The 20329-nt window shown below is 55.6% G+C and overlaps 3 protein-coding genes across 4 annotated transcripts; 1 reads left to right on the top strand and 2 right to left on the bottom strand.

The window, feature by feature from the left end:
• Window position 1: 1 nt before the first annotated feature.
• Window positions 2-3467, top strand: LOC101627356 (leukocyte immunoglobulin-like receptor subfamily B member 3; the record flags this gene model as incomplete). The annotated part of the gene is made up of 6 exons (XM_012733548.1): window positions 2-206; window positions 1768-2049; window positions 2135-2261; window positions 2342-2376; window positions 2555-2604; window positions 3108-3467. Coding segments are annotated over 6 exons (840 nt in total), but the record flags the coding sequence as incomplete, so codon positions are not given.
• A 381-nt stretch (window positions 3468-3848) lies between these two features.
• On the bottom strand, window positions 3849-8626 carry RPS9 (ribosomal protein S9). Of its 2 annotated transcripts, XM_004694299.2 has the most exons (5): window positions 8561-8626; window positions 8195-8316; window positions 7845-7967; window positions 5348-5534; window positions 3849-4105 (listed from the first exon to the last, which is right to left on the bottom strand). In XM_004694299.2, the coding sequence occupies exons 2-5, from the start codon at window positions 8289-8291 to the stop codon at window positions 3928-3930; spliced, it is 585 nt and encodes a 194-aa protein (XP_004694356.1). In that variant the 5' UTR covers window positions 8292-8316; window positions 8561-8626; the 3' UTR covers window positions 3849-3927. The 2 variants fall into 2 exon arrangements, with proteins under 2 accessions (XP_004694356.1, XP_012589079.1); XM_012733625.1 differs by lacking the exon at window positions 8561-8626 and having other exon boundaries at window positions 8195-8537.
• Window positions 8627-15139: 6513 nt separating this feature from the next.
• On the bottom strand, window positions 15140-20323 carry TSEN34 (TSEN34 tRNA splicing endonuclease subunit). The gene is made up of 4 exons (XM_012733615.1): window positions 20025-20323; window positions 19550-19793; window positions 19174-19431; window positions 15140-15638 (listed from the first exon to the last, which is right to left on the bottom strand). The coding sequence occupies exons 1-4, from the start codon at window positions 20265-20267 to the stop codon at window positions 15451-15453; spliced, it is 933 nt and encodes a 310-aa protein (XP_012589069.1). The 5' UTR covers window positions 20268-20323; the 3' UTR covers window positions 15140-15450.
• Window positions 20324-20329: the final 6 nt, after the last annotated feature.

The following is a 20329-nucleotide window of genomic DNA, read 5'->3' as shown; positions in this document are numbered from 1 at the left end:
GGACACCTTCCACCTCTCCAAGGAGGGGTCACCCGCTGCCCCCGAGAGCCTGCGTCTGCCGGCCCCCGCGGCCCCCGCTCAGGCCAACTTCACCTTCAGGGCTGCGACCTCAGCCCGGGGGGGCACCTACAGGTGCTACAGCTCACACAGCAGCTCCCCCTTCCTGCTGTCCCAGCCCAGCGACCCCCTGGAGCTCCGGGTCTCGGGTGAGGCCCCACTCTGCCTGTGTCCTTGCCTCTGCAGGGCTCTGTCCCAGGGAGCTGTGCGCTGGGAAGGAAGCAAAGGCGGGAGGGAGGAATGGACCGGTCCACACCCGTGGGGCGGAGGCCCGACTCCTGCCCATCAGACCCACCTCGAGGCGACCCGCTGCGCTCCAGCTACAGGCGCCAGACCGCCTCTCTGGCCCCTGCTGGGAGCCTGGTAGAGATGAGGGGACACAGGGCTCCGGCCCAGGGCTGGCAGGTGCTGGTGCGCAAAGGAAGCTGTCGCCGCCCTCCCCACGCAGAGGCGGCAGGCTGACAGCCCCTCCTCACCCCTGCTGACCCAAGGCTGGGATGAGGCTGGCGGGGCGAGTGAGGTCAGCTGGAGAGCTGGGTGCCGGCGGGGCTCGGCTCTAGAGCTGACGTCACCACTTCGAGGTAAAGGCCTGAGAAACCACTTCTCACTGGGACCTGTTTCTCAAGTACATAGGTCAGGAAGGCTGCTTGGACAATGTTAAGGGTGTTTTGGGGGGCCGGGGTGTCTGGCCCCTCTGTAAGCTCAAGGGCTCAGCCTTCCAAGGATAAGAGCGAAATCAGGAAAGATCGGAGCCCCAGCCCGGGCCCACCCGAGACGCGCGTGGGAGCTGAGCGGCCGGCCCCTCCCAGGCCAGTGTCGGGCCGCTCTCCAGCTGGCAGCCTTGAGCTTGGGCCCTTGCTCCGGGGCCGCCGGCTGCCCTCCCAGGCACACACCACAGGCCCACACGGGCTCTCTGGTCCATGGCAGGAGTAACTGCCTGGGCAGCTGGGAGTGAGCAAGGACTGAGACTCGGGGCCATGTCTGCACTGCTGCTCTGAAGGGTGAGGGGACAGGACACAAATAATTACTGAGGCCTCCCCGGTGGCGCAGCGGGTCACAGCGCAGCACTGAGAAGCTAAAGCCGCTTCCGCACGAGTCTGATTCCCTGCTAGGGAGGCGACCCCATGGCGCGGCAGACCTCTCCTGACCGCCCGCTGCTCCCCTCAGCAGTGGACTTCGTCGGTCTGCCTGTTCTGCTCCCCACTCTGTCTCTGGTGACTCCTTCACTGTCCCTGCACCTCTGGCCTGTACCCCAGTTCTGTATGCCAAAATAGATCTTAAAAAAAATTATTGAAAAAGTGAACCCTCAGTCCTGGTCCAGTCCCAGCCCTGAGCCATGAAGGCTGGTGCCCTGGACAGGTTTCTCTCTTGCTTGCATAGAACTGGCACAGAGACCAGAGGCGCAGCAGAGTGGGGCGCGAACGGGCGGACCCACCGAAGCCCTCTACGTGCATGGCACATAGAGGGGATGCAGAGCGGGGAGCAGAGCGGGAGGGGGAGGCCCGCTGTGCCGTGGGTCAGCTCCCTGCTGGGGGCTGCACTCAGGCCGTAAAGACGGCGTGAGGCTCAACCCCTAGGGCCTTGGGGTTATTAACCTCTCTGAGCTGTGTCCGCGTGGACACTGGGGGAGAGGAGGGGCAGGGAGGAGAGGAAGCCATGCAGCCTGCCGGCACGCTCACTTCAGGGGTCCTGGCTCCGGCATCCCCGCAGGCGCTCAGGGTCTCAACTGGCCGTCCTGGAGTGTTCTGATTGGGCTGTCAGTGGCCTTCCTCCCGCTGGGCGCCCTCCTCCTCCTCCTCACGCTGCGAGGGCGACCGCGGTGTCAGACTAAACACAGCAAGTCAGGTAAGTCAGCGAGCAGAGGACAGGGCGACCCGGCGCCCGAGGTAGTGGGGCTCTCCCGGGGTGACAGTGGGCTGGAAGAGCCCGGAAGACAACGAAGATGGGGATGTCCTTTAGAGAACTATCTAGCACCTCCCCATGAGAAAATGTAAACAGACTACACGTAAGTGTGCACTGACCATTCCAGGGGCTCTCCGCACGCAACGGCTGGCTGGTTTGCTTCTCCGTTTCCAAGTTGTCCCGCGCATTTGGCGAGGCGGGGGGGGGGGGGGGGGGGGGGGGGGGGCGCGGCTGGCGTCTGATTTCCAACTTCCTACAGAGTCTGCGGCATCCACGCGGGACGACAGGGCTCTGCAGAACAGGTGAGACCTGCGCCGGGGCCCCCGCTCCCGGACGCCAACCCCCCCCCAGGCTGCCACTAATGCTCCTTCTGCCCCCCCAGTTCGGGCCCAGCTGCTGGCACACAGGAGAGCTTCTGTAAGTGGAGACTGTCCCGGCGGGGGCGCTCGGGGACCAGACTGGCAGACAGGGCTGGGTTTGGGGGTGAACGGGCAGCAACCAGCCCCGCGTGGCCTTGGCCACGGCACTAGCCCTCTGGGTTTCTGCTGAAAGACCACCTCAGCCAAGGTGGGGGTCCTCTGTTCTGTCCTCCCAGATGCTGTGGTACAAGACACACAGCCCAAGGGCAGGCAGTGGAACCGACAGGTGAGCCCCCGCAGGTGACCGGCAACCTGGGTCTGCTCAGTCACTGAACACAGCAACCATTCTCCACACTCAGCCCACACAGCAAACAAGCCAGGAACACTCTGGGTGGCTGCACCGCACCCCTTGCCGACCTATGGGGGTCTCCCCAACCGCCAGCTGCCGTGGGCTCGGGGCCAGCGGGGGGAGCTGGCAGTGGTGGTGGACAGGCCGTGAGCCCGAGCCGCTCAGCGCGAGGCCATCCTCTCGTCTGTCCAGGGGTGAACACGGGCCCATCCGGTAGGTCAGCCGCCCCACCCTCACTGGCCGGCAGGTCACTCCCTTGCCAGGCAGATCCAGTGGTCACCCAGGGCCAGCTGTGGCCACCGACAGATGTCTCATCACATCCTCCTCCCTATGCCTGACTCCAACCCCCCAACCCCAACTGCCGCCCCTAGACAGGTGCCCCCAGGACCGCGTCTCTTCCTCCCCAGGCTTGCCTGAACACACCCTGCTCTCCCGTCCAGGCTGCGGCCCCTGCGGCCCCCCAGGAGGTAACCTACGCCCAGCTGAACTACGTGACGCTCCAACAGGAAACAGCAGCCCTGTCCTCCCCAGAGCCACCCCCCGGCAAGGCCAGTGTGTACGCCACTCTGGCCGCCCACTAGCCCCCGCGGGAGCTCCTGGCCTGCTTCCCAGGCCCTAAGTTCACACGGAGCCCTGGGGGGAGGGGAGAGGCAAAGCCAACCCCAACTGTACGGACTGGGCAGTGGGCCGTCTGTGAAGCTGGCCAGGCGAGGAAGGGACAGCAACGGGTTCTCACTTCCTGCCATCAAGCCACTTCCTCCTGCCAACAGAGCTTCTCGAGGCATTAAAAGCTCACTTGCATCCAGACCCGTGTCTTCGGACTCCAAGGGCAGGGCCCTGAGGTGGTGACCAAGGTAGCTTACCTGCCCCCACACCTGAGCCTCGCTCTGGCTGTGGACTGCGCGGTTCCCACCTATAGTCCTGTTACAAGCTCATTCCACCAGCAAGCACAGGGGGCTGTCGCCAATGGCGGCAGCCGTCAGGCCCACGCAGACTCCACCTCGTCCCTCCTCCCTCGAACAGAGCTGCCTGGCTCCAACAGCTGCTCTCTGCTGTGATGACCACGCAGGTCTGAGTTAGCCCAGGCGGCCTGGCCAGAGGTAATGGCCTCGCCGTCACCAGAGCTCACTTGTCCAAAGTGGCGCGGTGGGGGTGGAGGAGACTCGAGGGGAAAGACACAGTTCCAAGCACTGAGGACATGCTTTATTATCAGAGCGCGACAGCAGCCACTCCGCCCCCCGGGGGCAGAGGCGAGGACCCTTAATCCTCCTCTTCATCGTCGCCGGCGCCGGCCCCGCCCTGGCCCTTCTTGGCATTCTTCCTCTTCACGCGGCCTGGGCGGCCGCCGCCGTAAGGAGAGCGGAGGGAGAAGTCGATGTGCTTCTGGGAGTCCAGGCGGACAATGAAAGATGGGATGTTCACCACCTGCTTGCGAACCCTGGACGGGGTGGGGGGACAGGTCAAGGGACAGGAAGGAAGTCACGCGCTGCTAAGCCGCACTGACCCTGAGGAAGCCAGAGGGTGTTCCGCTACAGTTCCTGCATTCACTCAAAGATGGGATGTTCACCACCTGCTTGCGAACCCTGGACGGGGTGGGGGGACAGGTCAAGGGACAGGAAGGAAGTCCGCGCGCTGCTAAGCCGCACTGACCCTGAGGAAGCCAGAGGGTGTTCCGCTACAGTTCCTGCATTCACTCAAATGCTTTAAGTTCGTTCATCTTCCAGAGGGGAAAGGAAATTCGGCTGCAACCGCAGAAGAGGTGACGTGGCGTACAACCACAGATGTGGCTTTCCAACACCCCAAACCGTGCTCCCCAGGTCTAGTTCCTGTTCCACTCTCCTTGAAGAACAGCCCGAGGCCAGATTCTATGGAGCCAGTGGAAGGGAGGCCCTTCCTGCAGGCGGCAGGCTAGGTCTGGGGCGGAAATCAGCATGCAGGTGCCCGGGCACCACCGCCGGGTACTGGTGCCTTGTTTTTTTTTTTTTTTAAATGTTTATTGACGCATATAGGCCTGTGGCACAGGCCAGAGGTGGGGGATTGAGAGGCTTCCCCAGAGACAGAGTGGGGAGCAGAACAGGCAGATGGAGGAAGTCCACTGCTGAGGGAGCAGCGGGGAGACAGGTCTGCGTGCCCTGGGTCACCTCTGGGGCGGGATCGAACTTGTACTGAAGCGGCTGCAGTCCTCACCGGGTGCGCCACCGGGAGGGCCCCTGGTGCCCGTTTTACAAAAGGGCAAGCTGTACAAAGAGCGAGGGGGTCTGAGGGCATCTGACTGGCCCCCGTGAACCAACTGCTACCACCAAGCCAGCAAACTCCCACAGCCCCTGGCATCTGAGCTGCAGTGGTGAGTTCACCCAGTGAGCCCGAGAGCCAAGTGAGCCCAAGCACCTGAGCAGCAACTCCGAGGGCTGTTACCTGTCTTGCTGACTGCCCACAGCCTGCGGGCGGAAACCTTCACAAGGTGTACGACTTAAGCCGCATTGACCCTTGCGCTGGGCCACGGGGGAGTGGGGAAAGGCTGCTCCCACACCCCCCACAAGCTGGCTGTGCGGATCAATCTGTGCCCTCAAGGTGAGCTCACGCCTCTGTCACCTCCCAGGGCTGCGTAGGAGATGGAGAGCAGGCTCAGTGAGGGCAAGCAGCGGGGAAGGGGAGGGCTTGGGAGCCGACGTGGCGGTACCTGATGTGGCGCTGGCGGATGAGCACGCGGGCATGGTGGATGGACTTGGCCAGGCCCAGTTTGAAGACCTGCGTTTGCAGGCGCCGCTCCAGGAAGTCCTCAATCTTCAGGCCGAGGATATAATCCAGCTTCATCTTACCCTCGTCCAGCACCCCAATCCGGACAAGTCGCCGCAGCAGGGCATTACCTGGGGAGAGAAACAATACCCAGGGTCTGACTGATACCGCTTTTTGGGGTTCAGATCCTCTGCCTCTTACTACCACAGATGAGGACAGGAAAGAGCTACCTCAGCATGAGACTCGATGCACTGGTTACTGTGACAAACAACCTAACACAACCTAAGGCCCGCAAGACGCCTGCCTGCAGCTATGAGGTCAGGTGACCACGCCTGTGCCTTCCGCACTAAGAGCACAGGCAACATTCACCTTCAAGCTAAGCGCTGTTACACTCGCGAACAGCACAGTGGTCACAGGCAGTATTCTGCAGTCCATAACCTTAAAGCAGATCTAGCTACCTTTCCTTCCAGGCACCTCAGGTTCAGGCTATCCTACGTGCCCAGATCGCGCACAGCTACTGACCACTGAGTCTGGAGTGGCCCAGAACCCCAAGGGCAACCTCCCGCCCCAGACTCTCATCACTGGGTTTCTCACCACCACAAGATAATGCCAATAACATCTTCATAATGCAACAAATGTCAGAAACTATTATCTCATTAGAAAGAAATAGCTCCGGGGCCCTCCTGCTGGCTGGTTAAGTCCCTGCACGGTGAAACTACCAGCAACCACAACATGAGTTTGCTCCCGGCCAGGGGTGCTGTACCCACAGGGCGCAACAGCCCTCTCCTGTCTCCCTGCTCTCAGTGATTTCAGTAGACCTGCCCGTTTTTTGTTGCTTCCCACGGTCTCCGCGAGCCCTCTTGCCCCCTGCACATCGGGCCTGTACCCCAGTTCTTGTATGCATACATAACTCTTAAAAAAAAAAAGAAATAGCTTCACATTTTATGTATCATCTTTGGTTATAGCAAAAGAACTCCTAAGCAAAGCCCACAGAAAGGAACCCACATTTCTTGGACACCTCAATGTTCCTAGCGCCACTGTCTCCCATCCCCAAAGGAAATGTGAGGGAAGCTGATGGCGAGCAAACCAAAACAAAGAAATACACGGTCTTTCCCAGCACCCCAAGCCCTAACATGGCTTCACTTTTTTACAGCAATGAATGCAGAAGCTGAGACAGATAAACCTGCCCAGAAACTTCACACCTGGTAAGAGCACTGCTCAGCAGAACGAGTGCTGTCCAGCGTTTGTTCTAAAAGGAATATTGCATTTTAAAGAGACTTTCAGGAAGCTTCTTCCCTGACTAATACACATTAGTGGGAAAGGCTGGATTCAGGCTGTACCAGAGTCTGCAGGCTCGTCCCTGCTGTTCTAGGCTAACAGCTTCATTTCCTAGTCTAGACTGAGGGCGCCACTTTCTCCCTTGCAAATTCCACTTCTCCCTCAGAAACCACAAATCCTTTGACACCTGCACTTATCATCTCTGCCAGAGCTAACAATCAAGCCATGGACATACTTGAGTATGTTTCATTGTGAATAGCTCAACCTTCCGTCTTTCCTCACGGAGCAGCTATGTTCTGCTCCCTTTACTCTGTTCTTTGTAATGCCAATTTTTGTTCTGTTAAGTCTGCTACTGATTCCCCATCTCAATGCGGGAACTAAGGCCTTCAGCTAAATCTGACTAAAATTTCTGCATCTGTACAGACACGTAAATATATTTAAACACGAGTTACAGAAAGAATCTAAGCCCCTATGTATGATCTCTGCCTCCTCCCAAAGTCTGTATCTGAATGTTGTTCAGACCTTTGGCTAAAAGTCACCTAAATGTCCCTGCCCACCTTAAGAGAACAGGCAAATACACATACCTAAGCCCCCCTCACCGTGTTTTCTTTTTTTAAAAAGGTTTATTGATGCACACAAGAACTGGGGTAGAGGCCAGAGGCACGCGAGGAGGGGTGAGAGGATCCACCAGAGACAGCGGGGAGCAGAACAGGCAGCTGTAGTGAAATACTGCTGAGGAGAGCAGCAAGCGGGTCAGAATTCTGCCGTACTGTGTGTGTGGGTCACATCTCCCTGGTCGGGGATAGAACTTGGGCTGCAGTAACTGCCAATAGCTTCACAGTGCTGTGCCACAGGAAGGCCCAATCTTGTTACCTTCATCCAACATTCCAGAAACCCTAATGTCCAGTTCTACCGCTAGCAAACAGACTACATAGGCAGCAGACTGCTTTCCCAAGCTTGTATGCATTACTAGTTCTAATTAACAGTAAATTTAAGCTCGTGTTTGGGTAAAATGAAGGCGCACACATAAGGCAGGGAGCGACTGGGGCTCCGAGCCTCTCCTGTCCCGTCTATGAAACTCCCCGTACCGGGCTAGCTCTGGCCACTGCCTAGGCCTGGGAGCCTGGAGTAGCCCTGCCCTCCATCCCTCTCCTCGCACACACCTTCAAACAGACGCCGTGGGTCTTTCTCGTCCAGCGTCAGCAGCTCCCGAGCAGCCTTGCGGATCTTGGCCAGGGTAAATTTGACCCTCCAGACTTCACGTTTATTCCGAAGTCCATACTCGCCTGCAATGAGAGCGGGTGGTTGGCCAGAGATCAGAATGGTCTCTTTGGTACCACGGCTGGACTGGTGACTTGGGACCCTAAAAACCCCTTACAATGACAGGCAAACAAGACGGCAAACAAGAACCGGGCCACACCCGCGAACGCCGGACGGACGAGCACGTGGGGGGCCTCCCCACGTGTTGGCCTCTGCCCCGGCCCGGCCGCCAAAACATGCCGCGGTCACTTACCGATCAGCTTCAGCTCTTGGTCGAGGCGGGATTTCTCGAAGGGTCTCCGTGGGGTCACATAGGTTTTGCGACAAACCCAGCTCCGGGCAACCGGCATATTGTCTCCGCTCGCCCGTCGGCGCCTGCGCAGAAGAAATTGGTGCAGGGAACTGGGGCGCCTGCGCAGTCTCACAGCGACGCTAGCCCCTCATGGCGCGCAGCGATGATCTCGCGAGAACCGCCGCTGAAGCGTCCAATAAACTCCCCAATCCGCGATCCGACCACTCTCACCTCACCCCCAACTTCTGTACCACACTCACTAAAGTTCGAGACCCCGCATGACCTTGGAACCCGCCACCTCACCACACACCGTCGCCACCCGCTCACCTGAGCGAAGCCCCGGGACACTGAGAAAGAGACACGCACGCGTCCCTGCCGCGCTTTTATAGCCACCCATCTTCTCGTGACGTCAGCACGCACGGCGCACTCCTCCACCAATCAGAACCACGGAGGCGGGCGGAAGCGCCGCCCTGACGGGTAGTTGGGCCGGAGCGGCGGGCGCAGCGGGGAGTGGCCCCGAGGCCCCGCCGCCCCGCCTCCCGGCCGCGCCTCGGTGCCGGAGGGGTGGCCTCCCCGGACGGCGGCCGCCGCGCGCCGCGTCAAAGGCGCCCCGAGCCTGGAGCCTCGCGGACGCAGAGCGTCAGGCCGGGAAGCTCGGTGAGTCGGTGATGAGGGAGCCGTCGTCTTTCCTGAGAACAGAACGCCAACCCCAGGCGCCCCCACAGCTGCAGCCCGTGCGCCTCGCCTGCCGGGGTCCGTGCGCGCCGGCTTTCCGTCCTGGTGGGCTTCCATTGCAGCCGGGGTTCTGTGGCGAAGGGAGCGCTCAGCAGGGCCCAGGGCCCCCTCAGGAAGCCCCGCCTCACCTGGACCGCGTCGGCTCTCGGCGAAGAGCAGGGAAGTGATGTGAGAGAAATGCGGTCCAGCACGCGTGTGCGCGATGCTGTGGTGAGGAGTTACCGAGAAAAGGCGGAGGGCAGGGGGGACTCAGGTGGCAAGGTCAGAACCCGACACTGAAGAGACTTTTTAAAAATAAGGCTCCATGATGAAAGCGTTGTGCCTCCTTATTAAAACAATAACAAAGCATCCTCAACACTGCTGGGATCGCTGCCTCCCCGGCTGGAAATGGGCCCCACTTGCGCCTGCTGGACTGGGGTGGCCACCAGAACTGCGCTGGCCCCTCGGATGCAGAAACTGCACCCTCCTGAAGCACGAGCTGCTGCTCAGCCGATTCCAGGACGGTGCCAGGTGTGCCCAGGGCCGCGTCCGTAAAGAGGCCTCAGACAGGTGTCCCTGACGGAGCTGATGTTGGGGAGAATCAGCTCCCAGATTTACAGTCCTGTGTACAAACCTGCACATTTTAGTCAACATCTTGTTCCCTACATGCCTGTATTTTTTTTAAAGATTTGCTTATTTATGCATGCGATCTGGTGTACAGGACAAGGAGTGGCAAGAGGGCTCACCAGAGAGAGGGGAGGGGGCAGAACAGCGGACAGACTGAAATCCACTGCTAAGGGGAGCAGCGGGGAGACAGAGGTCTGCCGCCCATGTGGGGCACGCCCTGGCTCGGGAGCCAAGTGGCGATGGCATCCCAGGGCTGCGCTTCGACCCCTGTGCCGCCAGGGAGGCCCTCTGCTTTTTTTGTTGTTTTTTATTTTATGAGCTGCTGTTTTACTCAGATACCTGCCTGGTCACACGTGGCACAAGAACACTCAAGCAGCAAACCAACCATAACTCAGTGTTAAAGATTACTCTTCTGGGTTCAAGCACAGCACTATGAAGCCGTCCTGCAGCACAAGTTCGATCCCCACCAGGGGGCGGACCCAGTAGCTTGGCAGTCCTCTCCTGTCTCCCATCTCCCGGCTGCTTCCCTCAGAGCTTCCTGTTCTGCTGGCACTCTGTCTGTGGGAGTCCTTTCACCCTCACACCTCTAGCCTGAACCCCAGTTCTTGTATGTATTTTAAAAAGAAAGATTAGTCTTCACATGCTATAACCAGTGATGCTATGTTTGCCCAAGATCTCACTGCCATAAGCCACGGCTACACCTCAGTGACCACCAAGCCATTCAGCACTGTTCCCTTCACTGAGAGCTGTTAGAAGCTGTCGGTATTTGAAGCTGTTTATTCTAAGCTCATCCAGCTCAATTAAGCTTGACATAGTACCAACATGTGGCCCGTCGAGGCTTGGAGAAAGTCCCTGCAGCATTTAGCAGCACCAGGGCTTCTCCGTGAGGGTCTATCATGGCCCTGAATGGCCAGCTCAATGTCACCTCCTCGGCTGCCTACGCTGTTTCTCCTGTTGACCGTCTGACTTCCCAGAAGCCTCCCTGACGCTGGGCTGCCTTCCTGGATGACTTGTAGGCAAGTGTGCTGGCTTCCTGGGCTGTTTCTTAAACACAGGGGGCTGGTTTCCCAGGAAGATGGCTGCAGATTGTGGGCCGCAGTTCTATTTTTACATCTGACCTTGTCATTGTCCATTTGTAGATCCAGTTTCTCAACCAGAGGTGGGACCATCGGGCCCTCCCAACGCCTGTCCCGGCTGTGCCCTCTGCTCAGCAGGCAGTGTCATCTCCACGCACCCCTTTCTGCTCTCACAGCAGCCTGTGCTCTCCAGATGTGTGGCTTCAAGCTAAGTCGCCGCTGGCCAGCTGCCATACCCTGGACAAGTCTCTCCATGAAGCGCAGCTTCCTCAGCTATAAATGGAGGCGGAGCATTGCCTGCATCGGGCTTTGTGCGCTAACAGATGTGGTGTTTGCGAGTGCTCAGGATGGTGTCTGGCAGCAGGAAGGCACCCGCATTTTATAGCATCGTGACCATTACTTTTGCATCTTGCAAACTACCTGTTCTCTTTCCGCGTTTACAGATCATCTCCCAGACAAAACTAGTTAAGAGGACAGGAACCTCACCTTCCCTTTTTATCAGTGTCTGAGCGCAGGCCCAGCGTGTCGTTTGGTGACAGTCAACACATTGCTAAATAAGCGATTAACCATTTGTATCATCTGTAGATTTGAGGCTCCCAGGACCCCCAACTTGAGTTTTATTAATTTCCTAGAGCAGCAGCCAGAACTCAGGGAACTAGTTCATTTGGAAGATGGCTCCTTTAGTGCGGAATATTCCTTGGGGCCGGCCGGCCGGAGACGCAGAGCGGAGGAGGCAGGAAGGGTGTGCAGGTGCGGTGTTCCCCCGGGTCACACGTGTTCACCTGCCCCAAAGCTCTCCAGACTCCACTGGTTTGGGTCTTTGGGAGGCTTCATTGCTTAGCCACGATGAGTCGCTGGCTGTGGCTTAAACCTCCAGCCCCGTTCTGGGGCCGGGGGCGGGAACCTGAATGCCACTCTGACCGCGTGGCCGTGGCCGGTTATCCTGGCCACCTGGCCTTTGTCGAGGGCTTTCCCAGTCCCCTGACTAGCATACACTCGGGTGTAGTTGGCAGGTTGGTCGTGAATATGAAGACACCTTTATGCTCTCAGCACCCGGGACATTACCAGAATTACTGGAGCTGTGTCAGGGAGAGGACAAACCCAAACGCATTCTGAACTCTCAATCACAAGATCACATTAGTGAAAGTGGGAAGGTAAAAAATCAAGGACTGGGCATTTGGAAGGGGTGTTTTTAAGCTAGGGTGACTGCATGAGGCCTGAGAGGTGACAGTGAAGAAAAATCAGCCAGCAGTGAGGGACAAGAGCATGTGACCTGCCAGGGAAAGAGCATCCGGGTAAGGTGTGGCCAGAGACTGGTTTGTAATCTCTGCTTTTATTTCCAGGTGGGAGATACAGGTGAGTTTTAAACAATAGAGTGCCATGGTCTGATTTAGCTTTTAATCCCAGAGTGCCAGCTGCTGTGTTGAAAACAGACTGAGAAGGGCAAGGATGGAAGTCAGAGGTGAGTGGGAAGCCATCACTCCTCTGATGTTCTGGCCTTGGCCAACTTGTTGGAAGGAAGATGGGAAGAAGAGGTCAAATCCTAGATCTGCTGCATTTAGAAGGTCGTGCCAGGGCCCTCCTGGTGGCACAGGGGTTAAAGTGCAGCACTGTGAAGCTATCCGCAGCCACTGCAGTTCTGTCCTCAGCCAGGAAGGTGACCCACAGGGTGCAGACCGCTCCTGTCTCCCCTCTGCCCCCCTCAGCAGTGGATTTTGGTAGATATTCTGCTCCCACTGTCTCTGGTGAATCCTCTTACCTTGCGCACCTCTGGCCTACACTCGAGCTCTGTATGCCTACATAATTTATCTTTAAAAAGATAGTAAGTAGGGCCCTCCCTGGTGGCGCGGCGGGTTAAAGCACAGCACTGAGAAGCTAAAGCCGCTTCCGCATGAGTTCGATTCCCGCCTGCCCCGGAGGTGACCCCATGGCGCGGCAGACCTCTCCTGGCCCGCCCGCTGCTCCCCTCAGCAGTGGACTTCGTCGATCTGCCTGTTCTGCTCCCCACTCTGTCTCTGGTGAAGCCTCTCACCCTCTGCATCTCTGGCCAGGTTCTATATGAATAAATAAATAAATCCTTTAAAAAAAAAAGTAAAAAAAGTTGTAGCTATAGGGTTTAGTGGCTGACTGGATGTGGGGACATCACAAAGGTGTTTGTTTTTTAAGACTTTTAAAAAAAGGTTTATTTCTTGATGCATACAGAACTGGGGTACATGCCAGAGGTGCAGGGGCAGTGAGAGGATTCACCAGAGACAGCGTGGGGAGCAGAACAGGTTGTCTGACGAAGTCCACTGCTGAGGGGAGCAGTAGGCGGGTCAGGAGAGGTCTGCCGCGCCATGTGGATACCTCTGGGGTGGGGATGGAACTCATGCTTGGGTGGCTTTAGCTTCTTAGTGCTTTAACCCACTGCACCACCAGGGAGGGCCCTGTTTTTTAACTTTTAACAGCAGTCTTAGATTCACAGCAAAAATGGAGATTTGGGATTTCCTGTTAAGTCCAACACCTGCCTCCCAAGAGACACATAGCCGCCCCCATCAGTATCTTCCCAAGAGTGCAGTTGCTAGAGCCTGTTGTTTCCAGTAGGGTTCACTCTTGGTAGCGTACATTGTCTGGGCCCAGACACGTCTGACACGTCCCATCAGAGTATTTTCATTGCCCTAAAAATCCCCTGGTCTGCACCTCTACCCCCACCCTCCACCTCTGGAACCACTCACCTCTACTGTCTCCGTGATTCTGCCCCCCAGATGCCAGAGTTGCATTCATACAGAACACAGCTGTTCCTTTCACTAAGCACAGGCATTTAAGGTTCCTTGCTCACTGCTCACTGCTCGCTCACGGCTTGACAGGGTTTTGGTTTTTGTTTTCAGTAGTCTGACTGAACCAGATTTTCCCGTCATGCTGGTTACTTCCCAGTTTTGGCAGTGGCGAGTCGGCTTCGGTCAGCCTGTCTGTGCAGGTGTTTGTGCGGACCTGAGTTTGAGACTCCTTTGGGTGAACACAAAGCAGCGTAATTGTGGATATGGCGGCTTTCGTTTTGTAAGACACTGCTGAAGCAGCGGCACTTCTCTATTCCCGCCGGAAGCGACCGAGCTGCTGCTGTCGCCCCCTGCGCTGCGGACTCCCCGACTCCCCGAGGGTGCCTGTGGGTCTCCCACTGCTTTGCGCTCCCTGATGACGTGTGCGAGCCTTCGCGTGCCCATTGCCAGCGCTCTGTCCTTGTTAGGGGTCTGTTAAGACCTCCGACCCATTTTGAAGCAGGCGGTTCGTTTCTTCCTGTCCACTTTTAATAGCCTTTTTTATCGGGTGAGTCTTCTGGAATATTTTCATGAAGCCCTGTGTATCAGTTCTGGGGGTGTAGTTTGGCAGTTCCCATTTAGGTCTAGATTCCATTCCAGGTTAATTTTCGCAAAGGGCATGGCCCATGGCTTTCACTTTGTGACAGGGCACTGATGGCACAGTCCTTCGCCTTGGGTGTTGAGTAAGACCGTCCGTTGGCAAGCAGGAGTGTAAGACCTCTCTGGATTTCTGAGAGATCTGTCCATAATGGACTTGTATGTTGTAATATTTTTCTGGAGTTTATATATTTATCACATTCTTCAAGTTGTTATGTGGTCAAATACTTTTGAAAATTTTATAGCTGTCAATGTGTACTTGTTTCTTTTCAGAATACTGCTTTATGTGGGTATCACTGCTATTCATTAAAATTTTTTAAACAAATTCTTGGGTTATGTCCAGAATTTAAAGTCACGCGTAATTTTTAATGAATTCGGGAAGTCACCGATGCTAAGAAATATCATTGTTCCATCTCAGTTGTTTTTAATTGGGGAACTTTCAAGAGAAGCCCAGGACCGAGGCACTGCGTCACCTGAGGACCTTGCTGTGGCGAGAAGAGGCTGCAGGATGCTTTCCAGGCCAACTGCCAGAGACACAGAGGGTTAGCCAGGCAGGCCTCCGGGCCCGTCAGGAGGCAGGGCTGTGGCACAGGGTGAACTCTACTCAACAGAACCACATGTTGTCGAATTCTGTGGGCGACGTCCTGGTCATTTCTTAAGGAGAAAGGCAGATCTTGGGATCATTTTATAAATAAGTATTTTATAAAGTTACGTTTTAACTTTGGTATAGAAGGTATAAAAGTCATCCTCCCACATCCGGATCAAGTCCGTGGAGGCCAAGAGAAAGAGCCTGGCTGGGTTCTGGAGCCCCATGCCCTCTGGCATTCCCCTCCCCCTCCACACTGCTGTACCAAAACTGTAACACTCACTGCCAGGTTTTCTTCATATCGAGATGTGTGCATTTGAAATGTTCTGTCAAGACTCCTTCCAAGAAGTTTAGCGAGGCAGGAACAGCTTACGTTTCAGAATCAGAAAGGGCAAGTTTGATCCCCCAAATTGCAGCCCCGCCACCTGGAAGCTGCGCGACCTTGTCGTTTACCCCCGGCCAGTGCTCCCCCTCTGTGTCCCCAGGATTATCCTAAAAAGTCAAGTCACAATTTCCACATTTATTCAGCAAGTTTATTGAGGCCTCTTGGGACCTAAACCGGGTAGAAAACAGGTGTACCAAGCCCAGTCATCATGTTCAAAAGCTCACAGTTTGGAAATAGGTAACTACAAAAACAGCGCAGCCGAGATGTGCTTTGAAACGGGAGGGACGTAAGCAGCACGTCGTGTTCCTAGGTCTGGAGTCACACCTAGCTGCAGAGGGGGCAGGAGGGCGCGCAAGCCGCCCCGGCAGAGGTGAGTACGACCTGCAGGAAGGCTGCTCTCGCCCCTGCCAAAGCCACATCCCACGGGTCTCTGGAGCTCACTGCAGGCTGGCCCACTGCAGCGAGGTGTACACCACCTTACCATCCGGCTGTGGCGAACACAGGAGCAGTGTCTTCCGCACACTGGTTCCCAGGCGGCCTGCAGAAACCAGGTCCTGGAGTGGGATGGGGTCCCCAGGAGCCCAGCACTGAGCAATGTAGTGGGCATGGAAGCGGAGTGGGTCACCTGGGGGACAAGAGAGGCATGAGACCATTTCCGACAGCACAGGCCTGGACAACACTGGAACACGTTTTAGCAACTGCTACGAATATTCTAAAACAGCCAGCAATTCCACTTCTAAGAATTTTTTTCTTACAAGAACAGCAGCACTAAAATAGCCCTGTGCAGGTGCTCACTTTTCATTTACAATGGCGGAACCAGGGAAACAAACCCGAGGAGGGTTACATGTGTCCACATGACTGAACACTGCACAGCTTGTAAGATCAACAGTACCAACTTCAAAAATAGTCCATGATACTCGGGCTGGGGGAGAAGGGAGGGGACGCCACTTTTCACACACATGACATACACTTACTTTAAAAAGCAGTAACTGAGACAGAACACACACAAGAGAACAACACAACCAGACATACTGCCGTGACCTAAGAATAAGCAGGCCACAAGGTCAGTGCAAGCCATAAGGCGCTCAAGAGTAAATTACTACTAGCCAATTCGAAATGACTCAAAGAGATTTAAAAGAAGAAAACTAGGATGAAGTAATAAACACATGGGACAGAGAACCAATGAAATTTTCCAGAAAAGGGCCAGAGTCAATGCTTCCGGTTTTGTGAGTCATAGTGTAAACACTTAACTGCCCCGGCAGCCACAGCAGCCACAGACCACACACAACAGGACAGGCTGGTGTTCCGAAATACTGTATTTTAGAGAGCAGTCCACGGGCCAGATGTGGCCCAGGGTTACAGTTTGGACTAGAGGAACCTCAGCAAGGGGACTAGGAGCCTGGGCCCACGCATCACACAAAGGTTAAGAAACAGCCCGTGAAAACCTTGAAGCGCAAAGGCTATGAGGCAGCCCGTCTGAGCAGCGCCTGAGCAACTGACAGAGACCTTTCCAGCAAGAACCGCAGTAGACTGAGGAACCTCTGAGTTTGTGAGGTTCCTTGGTCCGTGGAGACGGGAGCACAAATGCTTGAGAAGGGGCCTCTGGTGGCCAGGGGCTGGAGTTAACTATCACTGCTAAGACTGCTACCCTGAGTTCCACCCCCGGCCAGGGAGTGACCCACATATGGCGCAGCAGGCCGCTCCTGACTGGCTCGCTGCTCCCCTCGGCAGTGGACTTCAGTCCATCCGCCTGTTCTGCTCCCCACGCGCTGCTTCTTAATCCTCTCACCACCCGCGCCTCTAGCCTGCACTCTAGTTGTTCTACACACAAAAAAAAATGTTATTTGAGAAGTTATTTCAAAATTATTTTCTTGAGGCTTAGCACCTTTTAACTTTTGGAACATTTAGATTTAGAAATAGTTCAGAGATTCAGAGCATGAACACTAACCTCTGGAAGACAAAGATTCAACACCTATCTCATGTAATGAATACTGTTTCAGAAATGGTGAACTCTTAGGCCAGCCTGTGGTTCAGTTTCCAATAAGTGACTGAGTGACTGGCTTCAACTTACCATTTTTAGCCTGAAAGTGTTTGTAAATGTATCAACAGTATTCGCGCATGCACACTTAGAAATTCACTCCGTTTACTCTCCGGGTGCTGAGCTAGTTTGCAGACACGGCCGACTAGAAGGTGGGCCTCACTGACAAATACGGGACCGCTACAGTGCCTCCCTCGGGAAGCACGCCAAAGACACTTCTTTCTGTATGGAAACCAAGATGGAGAGGCACTGTGGGGACCTGGCCCTGATTCCTGCGTGAAAGTGGTGGCTGGGGGCGCCTGGACCTACAGCATTGCTTCTGCTGTCTCAGGTCTGTCACCAGCAGACTGAACGAACTGAACGATCCCTACAAGTTCCACAATCTGAAACACATCAGCCCATAAGAAGGGAGTTAACGGAAAAGAACAAGTCATCCCATTTACTAGATTCAAGGTATTGGCAAGTTCCATGATAAGAAAGCTGCAGGACTTAAAAAGGAGCGGATCTTCAACTTTAAAATGTAGCCATTTATAATACTTGAAACTATTAAACTCCTTTTGCAAATGGGATGAAACAAATGTTTCCTTAAAATCTGCTAGGTCAGGGCCCTCCCTGGCTGCACAGGGCGTTAAAGCGCAGCACTAGGAAGCTCTCCACAGCCACTGCAGCAAGAGTTTGATCCCCAGCCAGGGAGCTGACCCACGTGGCGTGGCAGACCTCTCCTGTCTCCCCGCTGCTCCCCTCAAGGGTGTACTTCAGTCAGTCTGCCTGTTCTGCTCCCCGCTCTGTCTCTGGTGAAGCCTCTCAACCCCCTGCACCTCTAGCCTGTACCGCAGTTCTCATATGCATGAATAAATACATCTTAAAATGTTTTTTTAATCTGCTAGATTATAAAAGATTAGAATGTTAAACTGAAGCTTAGAAAAAGAATAAGGCATTAGCACTTTTATGTTAGTAAACTGTTCATTTTCTTTTTTTTAAGATTTATTTATTTATACATACAGAACTAGAGTACAGGCCAGAGGTGCGGGAGTGAGAAGATTCACCAGAAACAGTGGAGAGGAGACCAGGCAGACTAACGAAGTCCACTGCTGAGGGGAGCAGCGGGCAAGACAGGAGAGGTCTGCTGCACCATGTGGGTCACCTCCCTGGCTGGGGATCGAACTCATGCTGAAGCAGCTGTGGCCAGGTTCACAGAGCTGCACTTTAATCCTCTGTACCACCAGGGAGGGCCCTGAATGTTCATTTTGCATTCAAAAGTCACAAGAAATAGTTGTGAAGTAATTAAGCTCCTAATATGAGTACTTTATTAAACTTTTTACCCACGAGGACTTCATGGATTGAAGACTTAGTGGGCAAGTTCCAATTCCTTAGTAGGTTCTGTGTTTCCTTGGTTCGTAGGGGAACAAAAAAGGTGATTTTCTGCAGGTGATCTTTTTAACCTTTTGTTCCACAGTAAGGGCACGCTAACTACAGTTTGAAAATTAACTCATACCCGATACAGATTCTCCCAGAGGTAAGTACTGTTGTTGGGCTGGAGTACGTCCGTTCACTCGTTTTCTTGATTTAACTCTCTTAGTCTGTTAGTCTGTGCAGCACGCAGTTTTAAGTCCTTCTCACAGGAATCATGATTTTAAAGGCTACTTAATGCAAGCATAGCTACCAAGTAACATAAAGATATGATCTGCGTTTTACTATACACATTTCCTACAAGCTACTTTTTTTTTTGGACCCTTCAGTCATTTTTTCATAATTGTATGTGGGCCGCATCAATTTTCTAGCAACTGATGCAGTTTATCTGACAACCAACGTGAATGTTTAACCACTATTCTTCTAATTGTTCTGGCCATTTTCTAACTTTCTGATGCAAGGAATCCTGCAGTGTGCTTTCTTCGTGTGTTTTGTGCACATAGCTAAACGTTTTAAATGAAGCTTCTGATTCAAAGCAAAGGTTTAATAAGAATCATTAAACTGCCCTCCTGTGATTTTGGGTCCTGGGGCATTTCCTGTCCATCCATGGGTTTCAGAGGTTACCAGAAAGTGAAATGAAAAAAGGAGCAATGCGGAATAGAGTGGGTTTGTGAAAAAGGAACAGCAACTGGAAGTCCCACGGCAAACTCACCAGGATAGACCAGGAAATCACCCCCAAACTTGCCAGCGGCACTCAGGAAGAAGCCTCGTTCCCACAGGTCTCTGTAAATGCTGTAGCGCAGCTCGTGGGCAGGACGGCCGGCATGGGGCCAATCTTTGGACTGGACACGCCAGTCCAGGGGCCTAGCCTTGATGGGGCGAGGCCTAGCAGTGGCCAGCTGGACGAGCAGAGCAGATCTGGGTAAGGGGGTCACCCCATTTGAAGGCCCTGGCTGAGAAGAGGAGGAACCTGGGGAAAGCGAATTCAAGACTTTGGTAACTCCCGGGACCAAGGACTCCCCACTCCCAGGGAGTCCCAAGCCTCAGAGCCAGTCAAAACCCCCAGACTCCCCAGCTCCCCCCCTCACCTGCTTCCTCGGGCTCTCCAGAGGTCTGGCTAGTACTGGCCTCATTGTCTCCCGCAGGTGGGTCCCCACCGGCCTCCTGGCTCTCGCTAGTCCCTGAATCCTGCTCTAGCTTCTGCTTCTTCGCAGCCTGGCCCTCCGCAATCTTCTCTAGGAGCTCCTGCCGCCGGGTCTCGCGGGCCTCGGCCGCCAGGGCGCTCTGCTCCTGGAAGCCCTGCTCTTGCTGGCTCTTGAAGGATGCCAGAGCCTGAGAAAGGAACTCAGCTGACTCCCAGCACCCAGGCGCGCGCCGGAGATGCTGACTCCCTGGCCCCTCCCAACCTGAGCCCGTCCCAGGGGGTCCCGGTGTCCGACTCCCGCATTGTTCCAGAACCCAGGACTCCCAGAGACCTCCCTGCCCGCCCAGAGACCTGGACTGCGGGCGTTCGGCCTCGGCCCCGCAGGCGCCGGGAGTCCCCCACCCCTCCGGCCCCCTTACCAAGCTGTGCTGACGGGGATCCGGGCGCGGGGCGCTGACCAGGGTCACGGCGCCGATTTCCGCCAGGAGCCGCGCCTCTTCGGGCATGAGCAGCAGCGGGAGGCCGAGGCGCGAGTTCTGGCGGGGGCCACGGGGCAGGGCGCCCACTGTGCGGCCCCCTACTCCCAGGCGCTCCCGCAGCGCCTGAACCGCCTCGGCCCCCCACACCAGGGAGCGGCCGTTCGCCACCTCCACCACCAACATCCTCCTGCAGGGGCCGGGGCACAGCGGTCACCCAGGCCGCCGCGCCGCCCAGGAGCGCTCCC

The sequence above is a fragment of the Condylura cristata genome, unplaced genomic scaffold (assembly GCF_000260355.1).
Source record: "Condylura cristata isolate star-nosed mole 26May11 unplaced genomic scaffold, ConCri1.0 scaffold00041, whole genome shotgun sequence".
NCBI classification, from domain to species: Eukaryota; Metazoa; Chordata; class Mammalia; order Eulipotyphla; family Talpidae; genus Condylura; species Condylura cristata.
The sequence above is the reverse complement of the archived record's forward strand: the minus strand, read 5'-3'. Positions and strand labels throughout refer to the sequence as shown.

Bases quoted from the DNA above. Each gene is read 5' to 3' on its own strand.
- RPS9 (XM_004694299.2), bottom strand. From the start codon at position 8,291: ATGCCGGTTGCCCGGAGCTGGGTTTGTCGCAAAACCTATGTGACCCCA. The intron at 7,968-8,194 runs GTAAGTGACCGC...CTCTCATTGCAG, and splicing joins CCAAGAGCTGAAGCTGATCG to GCGAGTATGGACTTCGGAAT. The intron at 4,106-5,347 runs GTACCGCCACGT...CACCCCGTCCAG, and splicing joins ATCCGCCAGCGCCACATCAG to GGTTCGCAAGCAGGTGGTGA.
- TSEN34 (XM_012733615.1), bottom strand. From the start codon at position 20,267: ATGTTGGTGGTGGAGGTGGCGAACGGCCGCTCCCTGGTGTGGGGGGCC. The intron at 19,794-20,024 runs GTAAGGGGGCCG...TTCCTTTCTCAG, and splicing joins ATCCCCGTCAGCACAGCTTG to GCTCTGGCATCCTTCAAGAG. The intron at 15,639-19,173 runs GTGAGTTTGCCG...CTTGTCCCCCAG, and splicing joins TGATTTCCTGGTCTATCCTG to GTGACCCACTCCGCTTCCAT.